A 25,811-nucleotide genomic window follows, 5' to 3' on the forward strand; every position below is an offset into this window, starting at 1 on the left:
GAGATTTGGACAAAAGCCTAATCCTCGAAACTCCGAAATGGATGAAAGGCCATCAATTTGTACTTTCCACACGTTTTTAGCCAAAATTACGCTAAATGGAATGGGGCCAATTCATTTTCCCTCTCATTCTGTTCACAAAATGGTCATATAAAGGCATGCCCGTGGTGTCATTCAAATCTTGCACACCTTAACCGTTCACGCCAACACATTTGGACGAAATAATGTGGTCCTTCCATTTGCTTAAATAGACGGACCATCTAGTTACGGATTGGCTTTATTTTTTAGAATGGAATGCACCGAAGCACTCACATGTGAGAAGATACAAAAGGCAAAGTATAGACCATCTGCAGGGTGTCTACTGGTTGTTGTAGTATTTGGAGCTACTAGCACTGGCCACTCATTCAATGTGAGGTTTGGTCTAGGTAATATTGGTTCAACTGTCTTAAAAAAATATCCGGATTTAAGAAACATAAACAAAAGATAAATAATTTAGAAATATAAAATATATTGTAAAGGTTTGTCCAGCTATGTTTAATCGATGAACAATTGTTTCATGCGGGCTGGATCACATTTATACAATATGCGGTCCAGAGGTATAAAGCATCCATCTTAAACATGGATGCAAATAGGTCGTCCATCTAAAAACAATTGTAACTAACGGTTCAAATGTTTTCTTGATATAATTATTATTTATAGTTTTAAAAATTTATTTATTTATCCATATTCATGATTTTCATACTAAATATTATGTATTCTCTAAAAATTAGGATCAAATTATATTTAAAATATATATATTTATTACCAAGCCCGCTTTTGTACATGTGAGTGATTGGCCGCATGCTAACAACATCCTTAATCGATTTAATTAGTTAAAATCGATAGATCTAACTAATCAAAATCAATCAATCATTATATTTAACCGCAAACTCAGTCGCTACAACTCAAAACCGGCTGGTCAAACTAGAATCGAGCACTACTGCTCTGGTTATGGCCAGTTTTGGTGGTCCAATCAGGTTTTTTTTAATTTTAAATTCAATATATATATATATATATATATATATATATATATATATATATATATATATATATATAAAATCCCAAAATATAAGGGATTTGTTTGTAATATGTTTTTTTCATTTTGGCAAAGATTGAAAAGTGTTTTGGTCTCGAGTACTTATTTTTATATTTGCTCATCTTTTTTAGAAAAGTTTCAAAATACTTTGGGCTCAAATTGATTTTTTTAAATCTATTTTTTTCACTACTTTTCAACTTTAGTAGGATATGCTTTGTTTAAACGTACTTTAAATATATTGTTCATATTTTTTTGACTTTTTTTATATTTTTTTGACTTTTTCTATATTTTTTAATACTTTTTGGACTGAAGAGGATCTACGCGATTGAACCGGCTGGCTTACCGGTTACTCCGACCTGGCCTTTGGCCGATTTTTTAGGCTGGTTTTGCTTTTCAAACACTAATTTTAATTGACTTACAACCGATCAAAATTTTACTTTAGATTAGATTGGCCATTACACTACGGGCTTACAACCAATAAAAAATTTACTTTGGATCTGACTGGGCAATACACTACTGTGCGGTCACTGATGGCTCATTCCATCAATACATGGATTCTCGAGCGACTGTAAGGTTCTTGATACTCGAGTTACATCTTTCGGCAATATTTAGAAGTGCGGCCTTAATTATATAGTATAATATGAGCATCCTATACAAACCTGAACCAAGGAAAAATGAATCACTTCTATCCCGAGTTAAAGTAAGTGGCCCCTAAACAGGTTTCAAAAGATTCCTATATTACTTGAAAACTGATGGGAGAGCATGAGCTAACTAGCTCGCCACTCAGAAGAAGGAAAATTAAACATCCAAATTAGCTTGAGTGCACTGGAAAAGAGCTTGACTTAATTGGTTTGCGTTTGATGCTTTGCAACGGTATGATTTAAGCTCAATGTCTACCGAGTTTAGGGGCCCCCTCCGCACTGACTTACCCAAATTTTTTAAGAAAAGAGCCTGGCTGAATTGGTTAGCCTTTGACGATTTGCAACACTATGATCTAGGTTTAATTCATCCTACCAAAAGTAGGGGCCTCTCTCCAATGACTCACCCAAATTACTTATCCAAAAAAAAAACAAACTTCATTATAAAATTTAAAATTTAAATAATGTTGTTGATCGAGTAGATTTAGAAATACTTTCTCAAGAAGAAAATCCAGATAGGGATTTCTTGAAAGGGAAATTAGTGAAAACTCTCCAAAGATAAATTATTTTACATCTTACTTACTTTTTATGTAATTTGAAAAATCCAAACATGTGTGAAAATGTTACATGCATGAGAAAAAGAGGCTAAGTCACCATAGGCTTTTGTCCAATAAGCTTCTGAACTTTAACTTAGCATCAAGGTTGAACCCTTGATGTCCCTCATTCAAGGCGATATGCATGCCTCTAAATCAAAATGAGTTTCCCTCCTGAAAAATTAGGACTAAAAACTCGATTTGTTTTTCTTTTTTTAAAAGGTGAAAACAAGCACGGGATATATTTTTCTCTTTTCTTTAGAAAAAGTTTATATAGAGCCGAGGCTCTAAACAATCAAACTAGAGCCCACCTCAAAAATTTCACTAGAAGAGGTTGTTTTATGCCCTAGTGTCTTCAAATTGATCATCTAGACATCAAGATGCATGGAAATGAGAAAAAAAATTTGGATTTAACGTATTGCAAATAGTGCATCTTGTAACGTATTTTTGGACCGTCAATTTACATGATTTTCATATATCTGCTTGATCTACACTATGTTTTAAGATTTAAATTTTATAATTAAAGATGAAACTATATTTTAAGGCTATCATAAAGATTTCCAATATTGAAATCACATTTCTCGATATATTTGAAGGTGTACTTTAGTTTGATTGTTTACTATGCTTCTCTTATAACATAAAGCTTATATACTTCCCCATATCCAATTGTCCATTCTGAATGGAAAGTTAAAAATGTCCCAATCACAATGTCACATCTGTATACTATTTTATTTTTAATTTTTTTTATAAACTATTTTAACACCAAATTTTGGACGTCCAATCCTCTATTAAACCGGTACTAGTGAATAATATTAAAAAAAAATTTCAATAAAATAAAATGATCAAAATATTTCTGAAAGTTTTAAAAGGTATTTTAATTATTATATTTTATCAAAAAATTATTTTTAATATTTTTTATAAGTGTATTTCAATAAAAGTACGACACGAATCAAATTTCATATTCATACAATTTATATAAAAAACACTAAAAATAAAATATTTGGAAATGTCGGATTTAAAATCAAATGGTAAATGACTCGATCAAAATTGGACAGGAGAGGAAACATAAATCTTCCTGGGTGGGGGGGGGGGGGAACTATAAAAAGCACTGGGGCTTAAAAGGTAAAATTGAAGAAAACTATAAAAATAGACAGCGAGAATGATAGACGTGGAACGAACTTTCGTCCGAAATTTCAATGAATATCGGGGCAGGACAGCATGGGGTGGCGTCATCGCGAGCGAGCGACAGACGGTCGCCAGGACCCGCGGTTGTGACCGTGGTACGGCGATGGTTGGTGGGCCCGTGACGCTCATCCTTCTCCCTGAACATTCCCATCCATGAGGCTGCCAAGTCACCCCTTTTACGACACGTGTCGATATCATGGACACGTGTCGATGTCTTGTATGTCGTGGCTTTTGAGAGGGCGATCGCCCCCACCCCTCCTCAATCATGCAAGTCCTTTCTCAAGCACCCCTCTCTGCCTGACGCTTTCACCACAACACCGAATCTTGTGCTTCACACTTTCTCTCTCTACTACCGCCTCCTCTCTCTATCATCCTCCGCATCTCTCTCCTCTTTATCTCTGTCAACTTTCAAGGAAAAAAGTTTATGTGAGGTTGAAATTTTAATACTACAAAAATATGGGAAACGAAACCATCCAGCCGTTCAATTTAGATCAAGTAGATCATTGGTTGTTTGATTCAGATCAAATACCCCATATTATTTCCTTTTTAATTTGTTTTTACAAATTATGTGAATGTAAAATTCGATACGTTCCATCTTTTCAATGAGATGTACCTAAAAGCAATATTAATTTTTTTTTTTTTATAAAATGTAATCGTCAAAATACCTCTTGAAGCTATCAAAGGCATTTTGATCATTTTGAGAATAATTTTTTTTATATTTTTTACAAGTGAGAATTTAGGAGAGGAGTGGATGTTTAAAATTTTGTTAAAATAATTTGTCAAAAAAAAATAAAATTTAACTAGTGCAGAGATGTGACATTGTAATTGGGGTCATCTCAGCTGTCCATTCAAAATGAACGGTTGGATAGGGAGAATTATATAAGTTTTATGCTGTAGGGGAACATAGAAAGCTTGCGCTAAAAATAAATTACATTAGAAACTCCCATAGAAAAAAATGTTTAGAAGTTGGAAAATCTTCCGATTGATTATCTCCATCAAAAGATGTACAAATGCCATAAAAATAAAATAAAAAACTCTTTTAAGTCCTAAAAATAATGCATCTTGTAATAATTTTTTTAAACTTTTTTAAACGGTTTATTTTCAAGATTATTAAGTGTTTATAGATTTGCTCTATTTTGACCATTATTAGAACTTTAAATTTTATAAATACAGATGAACATGGATTTTCAAGCCAATTTGTAAATTTTCTACATCGAAAATACATCTTTAGGCAAAATTAAAAGCGCATCTGACTTGTACAATGCAAGGTGGACATCTCATGCAAAACTCTGCCTCATATAGAGCTCCTTTTTTTTTCTATCTTCTTTGAATTACATTTTCATATTTACCAGTGAACCTCTCTCTCCCTCACTTCTTTCTCTCTCATATCTCTTTTCTTTCTCTCTTATTGTATTCTCCTTGGGATCTTATTTGATCGGAGAAAAATGCATTCCTAGGCTAGTTATTTTTCAGTTCAAAAGTAATTTTTTGTTGTCTTTTTTTTGTTTTTTTCTTTGGGAATTATCAAAAATTTTTAATTAATTCAATTCGAAAGTTTCGATAACTCCCAGTTTTTTGCTTTTTGGTTAATTAAGAGGTAGAATTTGATGCTTGAGAGTTGAGAATATATACGGTGAGATCATTTACCTCTTGTGGTAGGTATCGGGGCAACCTGATAAAGACCGCTTGCAATGGTTGTTTTGAACCGTTGCTTATTCTCATAACGGGACGGAAATAAGAAGTAAAGTGGGCAGTTTTCCCCCTAATTTCAAAAGCACTTTTGGCTTCGTGCGGGCTAAAGGAGCATGCCAAATATCAATCAGATGGAACAAATCATAGAATCGTCACAAGTTCTATTATGAATTTGTGCATGTCAATTCGTACCAACAAACCTATATAAGGGAGCACATCTAGCTTCATATTGTGGTACAGAATGTGAATGCACATGCACAAAGGCCTCATTGACAAATATTGGGTTCGACGACTAAATTGGTATTGAAAGATGGATATGACAATGAGATTTGAGTGAACTATTGAGATCATAGCGAGGCTTGGATGGTCGGGTGAAGATGACCTCACTGGATATGGGTGTAACCATGTGCTAGAGGCATTGCTTACCATGCACACACCAGAACTATGTGTTGGAGGCGGCACTGACTAACTAGTTATTTTAACCAAAAAGCATCACTTAAAGAATTTGAAGTATGTATCTGCCCTAATAGACATGGACATATGTAACAGCCATAGGTCATATGATAGGCTAAGGGCCTCTGTGGTTGGTCCTATGGGCATTAGTAGGTATGTAATCACCCATGAAATAATATATGTGGAAAGCTCTATTTTGAAACTCAACTTGGGTTTTGGATTAGCCTCTAGTGAACCGATATGATTGGCGATATCGATTCAAGGAATCAATGAAATTAAGTAAAAATATAAAACAATGAAAAGCCGTCAATTATAGGGAGATTTTAAACCATATTCACTCATTCAAAAATCTTGATTTGGATCGAGTGATTTTTATCTAAAATATTATTATCCAAATCACTTAAGGATAATAAAGATTTGGAGTGAGTTGACGTGACCAATAAACCCACTAAAGGAGTCTTTATGGGCAAGTGAGTTGATGATGGCGTAGGCGTGAAATGGGCAAATAAATGGCCATATACCGGTTAACATCTTGTAATGATGGTGCATGCCTTAATGGCCATGTGATTGACGGGCAATGCCATCATAAATCCCTTGCTCAAAACTTTTTGTGTATCCATGACTATATATGAGTAAGATTATAAAAATATAGTTATCAAATGCAGCTCCATATCAAATCCTTTGGGATTGATTGAGTGAACGTGATTCATTAATTTATTTTATAGGTTAATCAAATTAGACCAATGGTTTAAAAACCGGATCGGTGACCCGGATCAGGCTTTTCAAAAATCGATCCGGATCGGCGAATCGGCCATCCGGATCGGCGATTCGGATCGGAATCGGGTGAATCGGTCAGAATAAAGCTTCAAAAAAATCCGAAAAAATTATTAAAATTCATTATAAATATTGGTTTTTAGGAATTCAATAAAAAATGAGGGTACTCCATTAAGAATTTTCATGTTTTTGAATGAATATGCGAATATTGATATGTTCTTTTCCTGCATGAACCGCCATTCAGCATTTAATTTACAGTATTTCGTGCTCATCCCTACACTGTTGCTGTTGGGACTCGATATGTGAATTATATGGCTGGGATAGGGTGGCCTCAAAATCATCATCTCTCTCGTTTTCTCTTTGAATAATATGGATTAAAAAAAAAAAAAAACAAATTTTCAAAAAAATCGATCATGGATTAAAAAAAAAATCACAAATTTTCAAAAAATTCTATCATGGATTACAAAAAAAAATTCGATCATGGATTAAACAAAAAAAATCACAAATTTTCAAAAAATTCAATCATGGATTACATAAAATTCGATCATGGATTACATAAAATTCGATCATGGATTACATAAAATTCGATCATGGATTACAAAAAAAAACAAACAAAAAAAACAAAAAATTCAATCGTGGATTACAAAAAAAGAAAAAAAAAATCGATCATGGATTACAAAAAATTCAATCATGGATTACAAAAAACTCTATCATGGGTTACAAAAAAAGCAAAAAACAAAAAATTCAATCATGGATTAAAAAAAAACAAACAAACATTTCGATCATGGATTACAAAAAAAAAACAAACATTTCGATCATATATTACAAAACATTCGATCATGGATTACAAAAAATTCTATCATGGGTTACAAAAAAAAAAAAAAAAACAAAAAAATCGATCATGGATTACAAGAAAAGAAAACAAACATTTCGATCATGGATTACAAAAAATTCTATTATGGGTTACAAAAAACCAAAAAATTCGATCATGGATTACAAAAAAATCTATCATGGATTACCCAAAAAAAAAAAAAAAAAAAAAAAAAAAAAAAGTCCGTACGGAATTGTTGATTCACTATTCGGACTCGCCGATTCCGTACAGTGAATCGGCGATTCACTGTACAGAATCGTCCGGTTCTCTCTAGAACCGGACGATTTCCGATTTTTGGACGATCCGGTTCCTTTTTCACTATTTCCGAGTCGAACCGGGCGAGTCCGGTTCGACTCGGCGTTTTTTAAAACGCTGAATTAGACTATCAGGGAACAAATACACCAAATTCTGATACTCTACTATAAATTTAAATTTATTGATGGCTTTTAAAGTGACGCCTGCACATTGGGACCACATCCAACTACACAGACATCCCATAATGGGTTGATTAAAACTTGAAAGCGAAAAGAGGTGATAAAAATGGTAGATTTGTGACAACATTTTGCAAGACGTACCCCTCAAAAATCTATAAAAAAGGTAGTTGCAACATTGAAATCTCTAAAATCATTTTGATCTTGTGATGTATGGATATGAAAAATAAAAATAAAAATAAAGTCTTAAAAATATTACATCTTGTAGTCCAGGAGAAGATCTGCACTATATTTGGAGCTTTGAGTTTCACAATAGGGGTGAAAGCAATATTTTCAATCATATGTTATAGTTTCTAGTACTAAAACCGTTATAGTTTCTAGCACTAAAAGTACATCTCCTTATTTGGATGGTTTAAGGTTTACACTTTATATAAACCACAAGGAAAATAATATTGCACATTATTTTACATGATTACAACTTTATGTTTAACATTGTGACCTCTTCTCTTTTAGTCGTGGAAGAAATAGAATTTAAGATGTCATGCGGTACCTGCCACAATGACCACCAATGCTTTGAGCCCATTCTTAAGAAGAAACGCTCATTTCTTTATGAAAAATGAAAATTTTATCCAACAACACTAATATGACATAACGAGCCCACAACACATATATTGATGGAAAACCTTTACTATACTCTTTAGTGTCCACTATACTCTCTGTTCGTCATGTTGTAATATTCTTTTCTCTTTATGGAGGTTATATTATTGGACAAGCTTTCTGTGTGAGCCCACCCACACACACATATAAGTTATATGTGACTTAACTTTTCAACCATTTGATCTGAATTGACGGCTTGGATTGCTCGTCATAATGTCATGCCAAAACACAGTTTGATTTTAATTATTTTTTACAATAGTGTTTGGCTAAAGTTTGGGGTGTCCCATCTCTTTCTTAGGACACTTCGCAAAAAAATAAAAACAAATGACCAAAATGGCTCCGAATTTTTAGGGGTATTTTGATATTTTTTATCACATAAAATACATTTTATTCTTTTATCATGTTTTTCCCTGTTAGATGTATGCATGTCCTAAATTTTGTGACAAAATGATTTATAGAATAAATACTAAAAATAAAACACTTTGAGCTGTCGGATCAAATTATGATGCTCAAGAACCAGATTGTGAAATTATGATTCAAGCCATCTCAACCATCTACCCAGATCTGACGGTTGAGATCATGGCCACACACACGTACACACGTTTGGAGTCACATAGAACATTTTTTTTTTACATTATTAGTCTATACTTTCCATAACCACGTCAATCAAAAAGCGATCTTGGCCCACCTGTAATCTGGCTTCTGTCGGCCAAGGAATTCCCGCAATACGACGACTTTGTACCCTAGCGAAGGAAGCATATGGACCCCTCAGAATGTTATGATCAACATCATAGAATTCACCAAATAAATTGGCAATATCTTTAAGCATTAACATCCCACACATGAAGGGGAACACCCCAGAAACGAACCCAGGACAATTCCTTATTGATAAAGGAAGAATGCATCGCCAAACTCCAAATCATCAAAGTCATCAGAGACCCACGAACTCTATAAAACCTCTCCTTCCAAGCACTCACCACATCACGATCCGACCGCAGAATAAAAGCCACCCTACCACTACCTAAACGAAAAACGTCTGATAAATATGAGAGGTTCCATTCCCTCTTAGCCCAATCATCTAGACCAAAAGGATCTTCCAGGGGAGGACAAAAGGAACCTACCATGCTTCACCGAGCGCAAGTAACAACAACCTTAGAACCATTGAAAGTAACCTTTGGAATAAAGAACTCCATTAATACAAAACATCTCTATCTAAAGTAGAAAAAAAAGTCCCTCCATCCAGGAGAGGGAGACCGTCATGAAGCACCGTATTTCAGATCTCTCTCTCTTGGGTTTATTTTGATTTCATAAAGCCTAGGCCTTTTTCTTTTGGAGATTCTCTACTCTCAAAATTATATGACTATAGTAGAATTGTCTGGTGCATCCAAGCCCACATATGATATTATGTGGGCTTGGAGTTCTACACCATCACTAAAGAAAGTGTAAATCTACAACATAAAATCGTTGCATGAAAACCGTTTTTATTAGTATACAACCGTTGTATGAAATCTTTTCCCATTATACATTTCTTAAAAATAGGATTAAATTCTATTTCAAATGTAAATAATTAAAGGCCCTGCATCTCTACATGTGACTCCGTGGACTCATAGAAACGGTGTCCATATAACTATATACCGACTAGGAGAGTAGGGAGAAGGTGAAAAAGACCCTTTAGACCCCAAAACCTGTTATCAAGTTTTCATCCCTGAAATATAAATCAGCATATCAGATGCATCGGATTCTCAACCATCAATTTAAGTGGGATGACCAACCTGAAATTATATTCTCCAAATTTTGAATGAATTTTGAGAGGGCAGATTTTTTTAATAACTTCTATCTTATTAAAGAAAACGATTTTTAATAATTTCTATAAAAGAAACAAATATGTTTTAAAAATAGAATTTTACAAGCCGCAAAAATCAAGGGAGATATTCGAGCCCACAACACAATGGTTTACGCGCCGGAATACTAACCATGAAGCCCTTCATACATGAATGGATTAAATTTGACGTATTAGTATACATAACATTTAATAAAATGTTGTACAGTGTACTCATCTCGCCTCTAGGTCGAGGCCGAATTACTCGGCTGAGTCCGAGTGGCATCGGCCGAATTTTAAAACATTGGGCACAGGTAACGGTTCTAAAATAATATATTATTTTATTTTATTTTATTTAAAAATTGGGTTATAGATATTATTTATATAGGAAACCAAATAAAAATAATAAAAGTAATTTTCAACAAAAATTAACCAAATTACTTTTTAAAAGTATTTCAAGGGTATTTTGTTCAAAATATTTTACTATTATTATTATTATATAAAAATATAACTGTACCATATAAAAATATGCCTTTATTCTAAATATTAGATAAATATCATCTTAAATGAAAATAAAAATAAAATACAAAAATCTTTTTGTGCTGTTGGATGATACTGCATTCAATCTGAACCATTAAAAGGTACTTGTGCACGCTTCAAACATCCACATGATGTGAACGCTATACCATCCCAGACATCATTTAAGAGTAATGAAGGGGTTGTGTAGACCGTGATGTGGACCTAAATGACTAATACTTGACACTGGTCTGGTCACGTACGTCCACGCGCCTAATCATTTGTGTGTGTATGTATGGGTAAATGATTTTGTGAGCATACCGGGCAGTTGAACAGTTTGGGCCGGGTATCTCAGGTTCAATATTAGCATATGCAGTGGCAAACATCACATAGGCATTTTTCATTTTTAAATGTTTTTCAATAAATCCTTTTGAGCTCAATTTTGTAGAAATGTATATGCACGACCTAGGCACAGAAGAAAAATATTTAAAACATAATACACAAAATAAAAAATAATAAAAATACCCCCTCACCTGTAGGTTTAATTAAGTAGGCTGTAAAATTTGTTAAAGCTGGTCTTTCGGTCCAATAATGTGGCATAGGCCGGCATGCATGGGTCGTGAATAATAGTTTGCAAACGAATTTGTTAAGTTTCTCATGCCATATCGAAGAATATTCAAGATTTTATTAAAATCCAATTACTCATGTTTTTCATATTGAAAGGAGCAATTCCTGTCTATTTTAGTAGTTCAATAGTAGATGAAGTTGAGATGTAGTGTGCTAATGTCAATGGCTAACCTCTCGAGCCGTCTGAAATGAATTGTCTCAAGACTTCCTCCCTAAAAATTGCCGGACAATGGATTCTACACGGCCTGTATAGTTCAGGGCACTACATAATTATTATTGGAATGTCTAAAAATTTGAAAAGTGCTTGGTGCATGAGCTGTTAGACCATGCCTCTTGACATCACCCTTTGTTTACAATGAGCTATGCAAATCACACCTTAATTTCGATTTTCAGTTTGAATTTGCACCATTTATTTTAATGGATGGTGTAGATGTAAATGAAGGAAGTACAACAGCTCTATTCTATACGCGTCGAAACTAGACCATTTAAAAATGGGGAATTAGCACGAAACTTGGCGAGTTCGAGTTGACTTGCCGAGTCTTGAGTCTGGTTAGGCAATAGTTTATCAAAACTTCGGCCACCACTATGGTTTTTTTTTTCCCGAAATATTTGGGAAATTTATTAAAGACTTGGCCGTGTCTCAGGTTAAGTGAAAAGCTAATTTGGGTTAGATTTGCGCACTACTCTGTACTAGTAGAATAAAAACAAGTGACCCTGTTAAGCCTTGCAATCAAGTAGTTTTTTTTATTTCCTTTGGACACAAGTAGGGTGTTAAAGTAAAGCTAAATGCCCATTCGATTGTACAATCTCAGCAAGTTTTGAAATGATTTCTTGGTACGATTTCTATACTTCAGCAAGTTTATTTCCAGGTCCTCTTTGGTGTATTCCTGTGGCTTTAGAAAATCCTTAGCCTAAGAAATACATGTTCCAACTTAGCCTAAACAAACAAAAGGAAGAGAGAAAAGCAACATTTATTTCTCCATTTAATCCTCCCTTTGCGGTTTATGGCAGCATTTATCCAAAATAAAACAGTTTATTGCCAAGGAACGGCGCTAGTTTGTATAAGCTACGAATGTTACTCTCAACATTATTTTATAAAATGTTGGTTTGGATGAGGAATCGCCGAACTGGATGGGATTTGATGGGTGGGCATTTCAGGCTTATCTGGTTAAATTTGTTAAAGTGTATTTTCTGAAAACCATATTAGTTTTTATGTTATTTTATTATGAGGGATGTTGTATTTGTAAGTTTGTGTAATAAGAAGCTATGAAATAACTAGGTGGTTAGAAGTTATTATTGTAGGTTAGTAGTTACAGTTGTAATAGTTATTGAAGAAAATATGGTTGTAAAAAAACCTCTATTTAAAAGACATGTTTGTGGTGGGAACATTGGGTCATATGTATTAACGTTAATCTTGTGTGTTGAGATTGTAATGCCTTTATGCACCCCACGCTTTTCTTTAATAAAGTTTTTCTTCCACTTCATCTTGATTCTTCTTCTTATTTCTATTTGCTTGTGAGTCTTGGGCTAGAGTGGGATAGTCACACTAATTGAGAAGCGGATAGTTCCGGGATTGTGGCATCCGTCTTTCTCTGCATCTCCTTCCCAAAATCACATGGTTCTAAGTTGTCTTAGTATTTATTTTTTTCTTGTGTTTTCACCGATTAGGGTGACCTGCATTGATCCAACTGGAGGCCAATCTGATGTTTAAAACATCAATCTCCAATGAATACAAAATTTTGCAATTTATGGCCAAGCAACAAACACTTTGGAGTCAATCCCCATACTTACCTGCACACATATACACAGTGCAAGAGCACACACATTGCAAGTTCACATCCAGTCGCTCTCGCGAGCAATCCTCTATCACTCTATGCAACACTAACCTACCTAGAGAGTGGAGGAACGCTTTTTAATTTTTTTTTTTCTTCTTTATTGGATCAGCATGGAACATTTCTGGCCTAGCTTTCTGGTTCGAACGTATCTGCCTCAAAACATGCTGAAGAAAAAAATGAGCACTCCCAAATAGAATAAGTTTATGTTACCTATGAATATCCATAAAGAAGTACAGAAAGGGAGCCCGGAAATTGGAGCGGGCTCATTTCCAGGCTTCTAGCAAAGGTGATGAGAGTGACACAAGTGCAGGGTTCCGATTCTCACCAAGTCCCAAGTTAACATTTAGAAGAAGAGTGATAGTATGAACTTAATTAAAATAATATAATAATGTATGCAAGAATATACTAAGGAACAAGATCACCATGTAAATGGTTTGATCAAAGATAAATAACAACTAATAGAGATCCCGATAAATAATAAAAACTTACAAATTCCATTAAATAAGCACTCATCCAGGCCATCCGCCTCATCCGTCATGCCCACGTGTCAAACTCCCCTTGAACATCACCTTGGGACCCAACCCTGATACCTCCTTATCCTTACGCAACCGGCTCAACCGGTCGCCTTGCAGTGTCACCACGACGATCCTCCCAAAATCGCCCTCATCCGAAGGCAATACAAGCACCATCCCTTCGCCTACAACCGGCTCCACCCGGTAGGAGACATGTAAAGGCCGGTCACCCTCCGTGAAAACCGCATTGTAGGACATAACCCCCTCAAAGTTGGCAACCGTAAGTCCCGGCCCATAAATCGGAAAGGGGGACGAGGATTTTCCACTGTCCGATTTCCTGGCGGCAAGCCAATTTATCACTGACCAAATCTCCTCCTCCTTGGCCTTGTCGTGGTCCTCGTGTATGAGGCGAGCAGCTAAGGCAAGGCCCGAGTTGTATCTTGCTAGATTTGCCCGCTTCTCGGACACCTCGGAGAAGTGGAGAGCATTTCCGAAATACCCTTGCGGAAGTGGCACTTGCAAGAGCCTTCGAAACTCGGTGCACAAGCAGATGGACTCGGTGTACGAGTCAGTATGATGGGAACGTGTCGATGCAACCCAAAAGAGAGCGGCCAAAGCCTCGAATGGGGTGACTTGAAGTTTGGTTTCCTCTTCAATTTTCGAAATTAAGGTCCTTACTGACGAGGGAGGAAAGTGAAACGTCGCAGAGGGGTAGTTTTCGCCGAAATTTTGGGGGGTATTTTGGGCCGTCAATTTGGAATGAAGGAGATGAGTTGCGGGTGTATGGACGGTCAAGATTTGGGGGTTTGGTGAAAGGGCGTAGGCGTGGAAAAAGGGTGGTGTGGAGATGGCTTTTCGGCGATGGATTTCGGACCAGGCTTTGATGAGGAGGGTGGCGGAGGTGGGGTCCGCACTGAGGTGCGTGCAGCTCAGGCCTATGGCAAACCCTCCACCTTCGAACTGGGTTAGCTGTTTTACCATGAATGGGACAAATTTTTTTTTATTTTAGTAAAGGGATTACTGTGAGAGAGAGAACCTATAATAATAATAATAATAATAATAATAATAATAATAATAATAATAATAATAATAATAATAATAGAAAAAATTTAGGCTAATCTTTAGAACGGTTTTGATTATTAGGCACTATGAGTTATAACCTTAAATAATCAAATTAAGGTGTACTTCCAAATTTTGTCATGAAATGTAATTTTGATATAAATTTTTTTTTTAGGATGGTGCGAGGATTTATTTTTATATCTAATTATAAAATTTTAAGTTCTTAAAACACTTCAAATTATTCATATCTATAAACACATGAAAGTCTTGAAAATGGATTGTCTAGATAATATAATGCAAGATGTATTATTTTATGAAAAACTTTATATAATGTTGCAACATTAAAATGTAGAATTACAAATCCACCTCAAAACTCCATCGGAAAATGTTGTTTTAATGTTGAAAAAACCTCTAATTGACCATGTATGAATATGAAAGAAAAAAAAAATAGTCCCAAAAATAGTGCATCTTGCAATACATTATCTAGAACGTCCATTTTCAATATTTTCATATATTTATAGATCTGCTTGATTTTAACCATTTTGAGAGTTTAAAATTTTATAATTAATTATGAAAATAGATTTTGAGATAATTCTAAGAATCTTTTTCACTAAAATTACCTGTTATGATAAAATTTGAAGGTGCGCCTTAATTGGATTGTTTAAGGTTGCAACTTTATAGAAATCACACCCTTATTTTTAAGACTTGAAATCTATTTTTTTCTCTCTATATCTATACATCTCAATGTCGAAATGATCAAATGTATATTTTTTTTAATATCAAAACAACATTTTTTGAAAGATTTTAGAGGTGTACTTTAATTCTATATTTTAACGTGTCAACCTTATATAAACCTTTTCCTTTTGCTTATCTAAGGATTGATATGTAGGTCTTATAAGAAAGCTTTTTATATATTCCTTGCTTTGATTGTTTAGGCCCTCAACCTTATACCACTGCACCCAATAAATAATGTAAAAATATGTTACTATGTTAGGTTTATATTGTTGGATATGGTGATATCCAAATTAGCAACTTGAGGAAATTCCAAATTATGTGGAATTGAGATTGATATCGATAAATCAATTAAATAACATAGAAGTCCAAAAAACTTAGGATTATGGAATATATCTGTTAGTTCTTGAGATACATATAACACCTATAAGAAGTTTCCTATTTGATGTGGATTCCTAACCTTATATATATGAGATAAAAGTGTACAGAATTTGTGTACCCTATTTGGGTCACCATATGGGAAATGTGACTTCCCCTAGAGATAGAGGCAGCGCCTTTTTCGTATCGGCAAAGGCCTCCCCTTCGAGAGAATAGAGCTTCATACGAAGAGAAACACCATGGATGGGCCTCCTGTAGATTGAGAGGCAACACCCTGGATATGCCTCCTGTAGATTGAAAGGCTAGTTTCTTGTAGATAAACGGTTCCCACGAAGATTTTGAGTGGTTTCCCTTATAGTGAGAGAAAGTCTCTGTTGCTTTCAAAGTTCTCCTCCTGGAAAGTAGTTTAGTTGTGGAATGGTGATAGTCTCTTTCTGGATAATTGTTTAGCTGTCGAATGGAAATAGTCTCTTTCTGGACAGTGGTTTAGCTGTGGAATGAAGACAATATCTTTCGAAATAGTGGTTTAGGTATGGAATGGAGATAGTCTCTTCTTGTACAATGTTTTAGCTGTGGAATCGAGATGAGAGGTCGAAGATGGTCTTGATCGGGATAATAGGTCTAAAAAGGTTTATTCAGCTTAATTTTGTTGAGGGTTAGAGAGGGAACTCTATGTCCTAAAATCTGTGATGTAACTTTCATTAGTATAATAGATTTCAGTTTGTCATGCCCATGGATGTTGCCCTCTTGAAGTGAACCACGTAAATCTTTGTATTCTTGTGGCGTGCGTATTTCATGTTTTATTTCTCGTATTATTACTCGTGCTCCCTCCTATTTTGTTTCTAGTTGGATAAGTGCACGATCTTGGTGGGATCCAACCTTTATTTTGTTTCTAACATATAAGTACACGATCTTGATGGGATCCAACTTTTGGGATTTTTGTTTCTGTATCTAAGAGGGTTCTTAAATCCTTACATATACTTTATACTTTTTGTGATGGTTTGTAGATTTTTATTATGATATTCCTTATTTTTCAATTTTTTTCTTTATTTTTTTGAATTTTAGCTACAAATAAATTTTTACTATAAACCCTCTTCTACACATATTTTTCTATTTTTGTTGTATTTTAATGTTAATTGTTTTTTCTTTATATTTTTATATCTTTTGTTATAATTTTAACAAATTATTATGCAACCTATTTTTGTAATTTGGAACCCTATTTGGGTTCATACACAACTTGGTTTAGTCGGATCGTGCAAGGACCGAGTCTAGAAGCCAAACCAAGTGCTTGCACATTGTTTTTGTTGTTTTTTTTTTTGTTTTTTCCTTGTAACCACCCATTTTGGAGATGGAAAGATATCATGCGCGTATTCATTTGGGTCTCATAAAATTTATTATTTTTGCTTCTGTTTTTCTCATATATCTATATATTCAATACGTTGAAGTTATCAAATGAGACATGTTCATGCTCATTTAAGTTCATATTAAATTTGGTATTCACGATCTCAGATCACCAGTTGCCGACCTTATCCTCATGGTCAGGGTCTTTACTCACTTTATGGGTCATTTTTTATCTCTCTATGAATAACAATTTCTAAAAGCGAATGTGTTGTGCTCCGTGGGAGAATATTGTGCATCTACTCCCTCGGTCAAAATACTAGTTTGATTTTTCTTTAATAAAATTTTGGGAGCTGTATAACAATTATTAGATTATTTTTTGAAGGGTTTGTTTACTGAGGCCATTTGTTTTTGGTACAAGTTATAATCACTTTTTTCCATTTGACATGAAATCCAATAAAAGGAAAATTGTTACAATATTAAAAAAATTTTGTTTTGGATTTTGTGCCTAAATAATAACACAATGTGACGTTGTCCTATTCAATCTTGAGGGATTAGTTTTTCTAGTACATACAAGGTTTATTTCAGAAATTTTTTCACTAAGATAATTTTATAAGTAACAGAGATTACATCCCACAATTTGAAATCTAAAAAGTATCCTGATTTGTTTGAGGGAGTAAATAAATAATTTTACTTCCGCAGGAGTAGAAAACCTTACCAGCAGCTCAAAATATGCAAAAAGTTCAAAACTCAAAGTTGAGAATCTCAAAATTTTGCAATCAATGAGAAAGAAAACACATGAAACGCTTAGATGGAGAGAGACATAGCGATCGAGGGAGAGAGCAGCATGGATTTATAATGTGGGGAAAGGTTTCTATACTTCTACAATAAAGAAGATCTATGCTTTCTTACTATCCAGCTCTCTAATTTTGATCAAGAGAGCCACTTACGGTTTGATCTTAGATTCGACGTCTCAAAATATTTTATTTTTAATTTTTTTATACAAATTGTAAGAATATAAAATTTGCTACGTGCTATCTTCTTATTGGGGAACACATATAAAAAAATATTAAAAATAATTTTTCAAAAAAATATAATGACCAAAATACCCCTTAAAACTTTCAAAAGTATTTTGATCATTTTATTTTATTGAAAATATTATTTTTATATTTTTCGCTAGTGCGAGTTTAATAGAGGATAAAACGATCGGTGTCAAAATAGTTTATAAAAAAAAATTAAAAATAAAATAGTGTAGAGACATGATATTGTGAATAGGAATACCTTAGCCCTCCATTCAGAATGGAGGGTTGGATAAGGAAAAATATGGAGGGTTGGATAAAGAAAAGTATATAAGTTTTACGGTGTAGGGCAAGCATAAAAAGCTTGCCCCGCTCAAGAGGTGTTTTTTTGTTTGGGAGAACATTTGGTGATCCCACGTGATCAAAAAGAAATGGTGCTGCCCACATCATAGAGGCTCCAAATAGCCTCCAAACGCTCCTCAAGAAAAAAACTCGAATTAGATGGACCTCCCAAAAAGCTCAATGCCCCTTGGATCACCCTCGATTCAATTGAATATCTCGGATCCAATTAATCAATGGCGATATAATTGCAGCATTTTCGGAGTCTGAAATCTCTCTTTCCTGTTGAGAGAGTTTTTTTTTTTTGACGGTAATATAAAAAATACATCTATCTGACATACTATTCAACCCTTTTATCCAGTGTTTAAAAAAACGGCGAGTCAAATCGGAAATCGTCATGGACGGATCGAATCGGCGAAAAAAACGGGAATCGTTCGGTTCTAGAGAGAACCGGACGATTTTGTACAGTGACTCGCTGATTCGAGTCCCGTACGGATTTTTTTTTTTTTTTTTGTTTTGTAATCCATGATAGATTTTTTTGTAATACTTGATCGATTTTTTTGTAATCCATGATCAAATTGTTTTTTTTTTTTGTAATCCATGATCGAATTTTTTGTTTTTTTTTTTTTTGTAACCCATTATAGAATTTTTTGTAATCCATGATCGAATTTTTCGAATCCATGATCGAAATGTTTGTTTTTTTTTCTTGCAATCCATGATTGAATTTTTTTTTTTTTTTTTTTTTTTTTTTAACCCATGATAGAATTTTTTGTAATCCATGATCGAATGTTTTGTAATACATGATCGAAATGTTTGTTTTTTTTTTGTAATCCATGATCGAAATGTTTGTTTTTTTTTTTGTAATCCATGATCAAATTTTTTGTTTTTTGCTTTTTTTGTAACCCATGATAGAGTTTTTTGTAATCCATGATTGAATTTTTTGTAATCCATGATCGAATTGTTTTTTTCTTTTTTTGTAATCCACGATTGAATTTTTTGTTTTTTTTTGTTTGTTTTTTTTTGTAATCCATGATCGAATTTTTTGTAATCCATGATCAAATTTTATGTAATCCATGATCGAATTTTTTGTAATCCATGATTGAATTTTTTGAAAATTTGTGATTTTTTTTTTTTAATCCATGATCGAATTTTTTTTTGTAATCCATGATAGAATTTTTTGAAAATTTATGATTTTTTTTTTAATCCATGATCGAATTTTTTTTTGTAATCCATGATAGAATTTTTTGAAAATTTGTGATTTTTTTTTTTTAAATCCATGATTGATTTTTTTGAAATTTTTTTTTTTTTTTTTTTTTTAATCCATATTATTCAAAGAGAAAATGAGAGAGATGATGATCCTGAGGCTACCCTATCCCAGCCATATTATTCACATATCGAGTCTCAACAGCAACAGTGTAGGGATTAGCACGACAGTGCAGGTGAGCATGAAGGATGGACAATCTTCGGGGATTTTAGATTGGGAACACAACAAAACACTAACACTCAGGGATTTGGGAATAGTCAGACGCCTGCTAATATCGATGATTCGTTTTTAGATCGAATCAATGAATTGCTAAACGAATTCAATCAATGGCACCAACGTGACCAAGAAGAACAATAACGTCGTCTATCATTTATTTTTAGCTCATATGTTACTAATTTTATGCTTTATTGTAGTCTATGTATGTTGATATACTTATTCCATGATAATTATATGTTCATCCATTGTGTGATGTAAATTAAATGCGGAATGGCGGTTCATGCAGGGAAAGAACATATCAATATTCGCATATTCATTCAAAAACATGAAAATTCTTAATGGAGTACCCTCATTTCTTATTGAATTCCTAAAAAACAATATTTATAATGAATTTTAATAATTTTTTCGGATTTTTTTTAAGTTTTATTCTGACCGATTTACCCGATTCTCGATCCGGATCGCCGATTCGCCGATCCGGAGCGGTTTTTTAAAGCCCGATCTGGGTCACCGATCCGTTTTTTAAGCCATTGCTTTTATCCATTTTCAACTATTAATCATGTGTATTTTGATGGGTTTTGAAAATTAAATCAATTGGAATCAGTAAAATATCAAATAGTTTCATCTCTTATTTGATAAATTTCCCCTTTTTTAAAAGAAAAACACTGGCAGCACAAGTTAGGAGTGTCTTTGAAATAGAAGCATCGATTTGGATCTTTTTCCGGGTTCTTCAGCCACCTCAAAAACGAATGTTGAGGTATGGAGAGAGAGAGAGAGAGAGAGAGAGAGAGAGAGAGCACCTGAACATAGAAGGTCGACCAGAAGCAAGGATCCTCAGGCATCTTCTCCCAGTATGTCAGCCCCTCTTCATCAGCCGCCTCCGCCCTCTCCAACCAGTCCTCGACCGTTCCCTCCACCTTCGCCTCGACAACCCGAACCCCGGCATCATTGCACTGCACCTCCCATCTACCTTCCTCGTTCCCTCCCTTCAACCTCCCCGTCACAATTGGATAACTCGACAATGTCTCAGAGAGCGCCTCCTTCAGTGACTCGTGTCGAAGCCCCTCCTCTTTATTGCGGGGCGTCTTGTAGTAGAAGACTATACGCAGGTTGTGTACGCCCATCATGTGGTCGAGGAGAGAGAGGGGGTGTATCTTGCTAAGCTGCCCTGGGACAGCGGGGATCACGGTTAGTTTCGCCCGCGGGCAGACCACCAACTTTTTGAGGGTTTTGCCCTCGTCCCCCATGCTTCCCTCCACTGAAACTTTCCGGTTTTCCAGGCCTTTTCTGCTTGCTGGTGCAGTGTGTTAATGGCGTCACAAATTGGGAAAAACACACGCACTTTCTCTACAACCTTACTAACTCTGCCGATACATATGGTTGGCCTACCTTTTATCTCCTTCCCTTACCAAATATATACTTTTTGAAATGGGAGCTCATTACCTCTCTCCCTCACTCTTCAAGCAGCACGCACCGTGGGATCTGTAATCCCCTCTCTCTCTAAATCTCGAGCACCCACGAAGCAATAAATGGTACCGGTCCTTAGGTAAAGCCTCACCAACCCAAATTATTTTTGAGATATAACCCCTTCAACTTGTACATTATCCTCGATAAAAAAAAATCTCATGATTGCACCTTCTATGCACTTTGGAAAAATAGTGTCTCAAGATTCAATAGGTACCATCCAATTTGTAAAAAGTATGATCTAAGAGAAAACTCAAATTTCACTTTTTATTCTTTCGAGAATAATCGTATATTGAGGCATGTAATTCCCAAAATTTCAAATTGAAAAAAAATCCTCCCACCTACATCTTCTAACCCAGGGAGTAAACGTAAAATACACTCTAGCAGCAGTGTAATGTTGGTACTTAAAATAAATAAGAAAGAGTATAGAATGTGGTCATTTATCTTTGATACAAGATGAATGCATTAATTTTGACCTTTGGATGTGAAATTGGGTTGTTGCAATTATTATATTGATAAAACTCAAACTATAAAAGGAATTTTCTCAAATTTTATTACACATCCAAGCTATCAAATTTCACATCAAAATGTTATAAAGAATTGTGACCACCTTGCATCAAAAGTAAATGGTCTCACTGTATACAATCCCAATAAAATAAAATTCATGCATGAGATCTCTCTTTAACCAAATTAGCAAATATAAAGCATAGGAAAATTGTTTCATGCGGGTTGGACCGCATTTCTACATATGCAGTACAGACGTATAAAACATCCATATTAAAGATAGATGTAAATATGTGGTCCATCTAAAAACAATTGAAATTAACAAATTAAATATTTTTTTAATATAATTATTATTTTTAATTTTAAAAATATATTTATTTATTCATATTCATTATCCTCATATTAAAGATAAGATGTCTTTAAAAATTAAATCCAAAAATCCATCTCAAAAATAGATTTCAAGAGGGGCGTCATGTAGATTCTACATGTACTCATATAAAGCTTGCCCTAAAGCATAAACACAAGGTACGATCTCTCTTTTTCTGTACCTAAAGTTCTCCATTTATTGGGTTACGTGGGGGAATGCTCGTTGGGGGCATTTATGGGGGTTTCGTGGGCAGTTGTGTAATTTTACAGGCGTAATTCTAAAAATTTGTATAGTGAGGAATTTAAGAATTTTGCCATTGGTATGCAATGGGATGATATTGGATAGGAATGGCCTTGTAAGGGGTTTTTAGGTTTCCTTATTATTGAAGATAAAAAGAGATAAAGTTAAATTATTTGGTCATCGCGTTAGTTATTAGTGATATGGTCGGTGTTATTTATCTATATCTCTAAAATTCATTGTGATTCTACTATATATATATATAGAGACACTTATTGATGTAATCCTTATATCCTTATCCAATATCAGTGAAGATGTAACTAGTTGATCATTATCCAAAATCAATGAAGATGTAACTAGTTGGGCTTTGGATCAATGAAGATGTAACCAATTGGGCTTTGGATCAGTAAAGATATAACTAGTTGGATTTTGGATCCCTAAAGTGTAAGGCTTCGGTCTGAATCACGTAAATATTGTGTTATCTCTTTTTTTCACTCCTTCCCATTAAATATCTGTGCATGCATGCTTTTACGAATCTTAATAAGAATCTTAACACTTATCTTTTGGTTTTCAGCTTCTTTTTTTAGTTATTTATTGATTATGATGATATATATATATATATGATTTTTAGTAAATTACTTTAATTAAACTAAAAATAACTGTTCATAAAGATTAATATATATAAAATTGCCTATAAATTTATTTTAAATAATTTTGTGAGAGACATTACTAAACAACAAATAATATGTTATGAGGATTAATTTTTTGAACTAATGAACTATCTGTGATTTCGAATACATCTAAAGAAGCCATTAGTGTTTGTTCTTTTTCAAAGTAACTCAAAATCTTTTCCTAAGATCAGTTGTACATTTGTATTTCCATTAAGACCATCATTCTAAAGGCATCTCTACCTCTTATTTGCACTTATATTTAGATAGCAAGGACATTTGGCAAACAATTAATTTTGGAGAGGTGCGTTGGTGTGACTGTCTTAATAGCTGGTGGTTGCTAGTAGTTGACGACATTTAATCCTCACCTCTATAGAAATAATGGTTAAGGACCGGCATTTTGTTGTGTTATTTTCTCTAACTGTCTGTCCACTTATAAACTTGCGTATTCTGTACATATGGGTGGCCCCATTTCGTGAATGATAAAGTTTATATAATTTGGCAACCTTAAAATGTCGAATAAAAGATGCACCTAAAAAATCCATCCAAAAAGGTTGTATGGATGTTGGAAAACCCTCTAATTGATCATCTCCACATCAAGATGTATGAATATGAAAAGGAAAAAGATTTTGAGTCCGTGAAATATGCAACACATTATCTGAACCGTCTATTTTTAAGATTTTCATGTGTTTTTAGATCTACTTGATTTGAACCATTTTTAGAATTGAAAAGTTTATAATTAGATATGAAAATAAATTATCAAGCCATCCGAAGAATTTTTTATATCAAAATTACATTTATGATAAAATTTAGAGGTGCACCTTAATTGGATTGTTTAAAGTTGCAACCTCATGCAAACCACCCCCTTTCATAAATATTTCAAAACCTTGATTAGCGTGGCAGATCATTCACCCACATATTCATATCAGATTGTTGGATCTAGCATTCGAATTGTCTAGACTAGTCTGATCAATGATCTAAAAAATGTTAAAAATGAATGAAACAAAATTAAAATTAAAATAAAGATTTATGGGGTAAGGATATGGAAGGGACCTCAAAAAATATGAAATAAGTTTTAAATAAATATAAAAATAAATTGTGTGTGTCTCTCTTTCGCTCTCTCTCTCTGTCTCTATCTCTCTTTCGCTCTCTCTCTCTCTCTCTCTCTCTCTCTATATATATATATATATATATATATATATATATATATATATATATATATATATATATAGAGTAATGATCCTATGAGACCCTCTCACACCCATGTGTATAGGACCTCAAAGGATCACCATTAAATTAGGCACAAATATCTAGAAAAGTTATCACATGGGTGTGAGACTTGACTTTTCTAGAGATCTATGCCAAATTTAATGGTGATCTTTTGGGGTCGTACACACATGGGTGTGGGAGTGTCTGATATGATCATTACTCATATATATATATATATATATATATATATATATATATATATATATATATATATAGTAGAGATAGTCAAGGAGATATAGATAGTTGAAGATAATATTTTTTTTTAATTTTAAATTTATCTTGTATTTGATGTAGATATCTCTCTTGATAAGCCTAGATTAGTTCATTATTATCAATAATTGATTAGTACTCTCTTGATAAGACTAGATTAGTTCATTATTATCAATAACTGATTAGCCCTATATGTATAGGGAACTCTGTATATTCTTGATAATTAATTAATACACAAAGATTTATTTGGAGGATTCAAAATTTTAACATGATATCAGAGCTAAATTCCCTTTGAGGGCCCATCGATCTGATCTCATCTCATTAGTGGTGCTGTTGTTGTTTCAGAGAGCTAATTGTCCACCTCATCAGCTCGAGACCCATCAGAAATCCTAGATGCTCATCATCAAACCCTCAACCAAATACCCTCTCTCACTACCCCAGGACGCCGTAGTTTGGATCTTCTTCAAGACAACATGCTTAATCCTTGACCGCTGCTTTTCACATGCAGAACTCTACAAACCTATAACCCTATTTTGTTGATATAGAGACATGTAACCCTTTCTCTCTCTAGCTAAGTGTTAAATGGAGGTTGTCCTCGTTTGATATTGGGGCAACACTGGACAAATAAATAAAAGAAGATGGAGCAACATTCCTTGACAGGTGCCATTTAAATCTCTGCAAGTAAGCCACAGGAGAAGGATGTGGATATACGAGTATTAAACGAGGACGTCGTCGCAGGATGTCTACTCTCAACAAGGTTAGTTGACAAACTTTGGTTTTTTGAGCAAGAGCAGAAAATCAAACATGGAGAATGGAATCTACGGCTTGGGATAGAATTAGCGGCCTGAGGCTTGGGAAGCTCGACTCTGAGAGAGAATACTCAGAGAAAAATTAGAGAGAGATTAGAATCTATTTGCCTTTTTTTTTAAAAAAAAAAAAACAAAAGGGAGGTGGTCCATAGGGACCATATTATATCAAAACTATTTTTTATGTTCATGAATTAGTTACTAGATCCAAATTCTTGATTACATCTGTGAGTTCTGATACAACTTACACATGGCTTCTGAAAAAGGAG

At 34.1% G+C, this 25,811-nt stretch overlaps 1 protein-coding gene across 1 annotated transcript; it reads right to left on the bottom strand.

Moving 5' to 3' along the window:
• Nucleotides 1-13,505: 13,505 nt before the first annotated feature.
• On the bottom strand, nt 13,506-21,404 carry LOC18429606 (acetyl transferase 1). The gene is made up of 2 exons (XM_011623336.3): nt 20,818-21,404; nt 13,506-14,644 (listed from the first exon to the last, which is right to left on the bottom strand). Exons 1-2 carry the CDS (start codon nt 21,262-21,264, stop codon nt 13,691-13,693), a joined length of 1,401 nt encoding a protein of 466 aa, XP_011621638.2. The 5' UTR covers nt 21,265-21,404; the 3' UTR covers nt 13,506-13,690.
• Nucleotides 21,405-25,811: the final 4,407 nt, after the last annotated feature.

The sequence above is a fragment of the Amborella trichopoda genome, chromosome 3 (genome assembly GCF_054954075.1).
Source record: "Amborella trichopoda isolate Santa Cruz 75 chromosome 3, AtrichopodaSantaCruz75HAP2 v2.0, whole genome shotgun sequence".
In the NCBI taxonomy this organism is placed as follows: domain Eukaryota; kingdom Viridiplantae; phylum Streptophyta; class Magnoliopsida; order Amborellales; family Amborellaceae; genus Amborella; species Amborella trichopoda.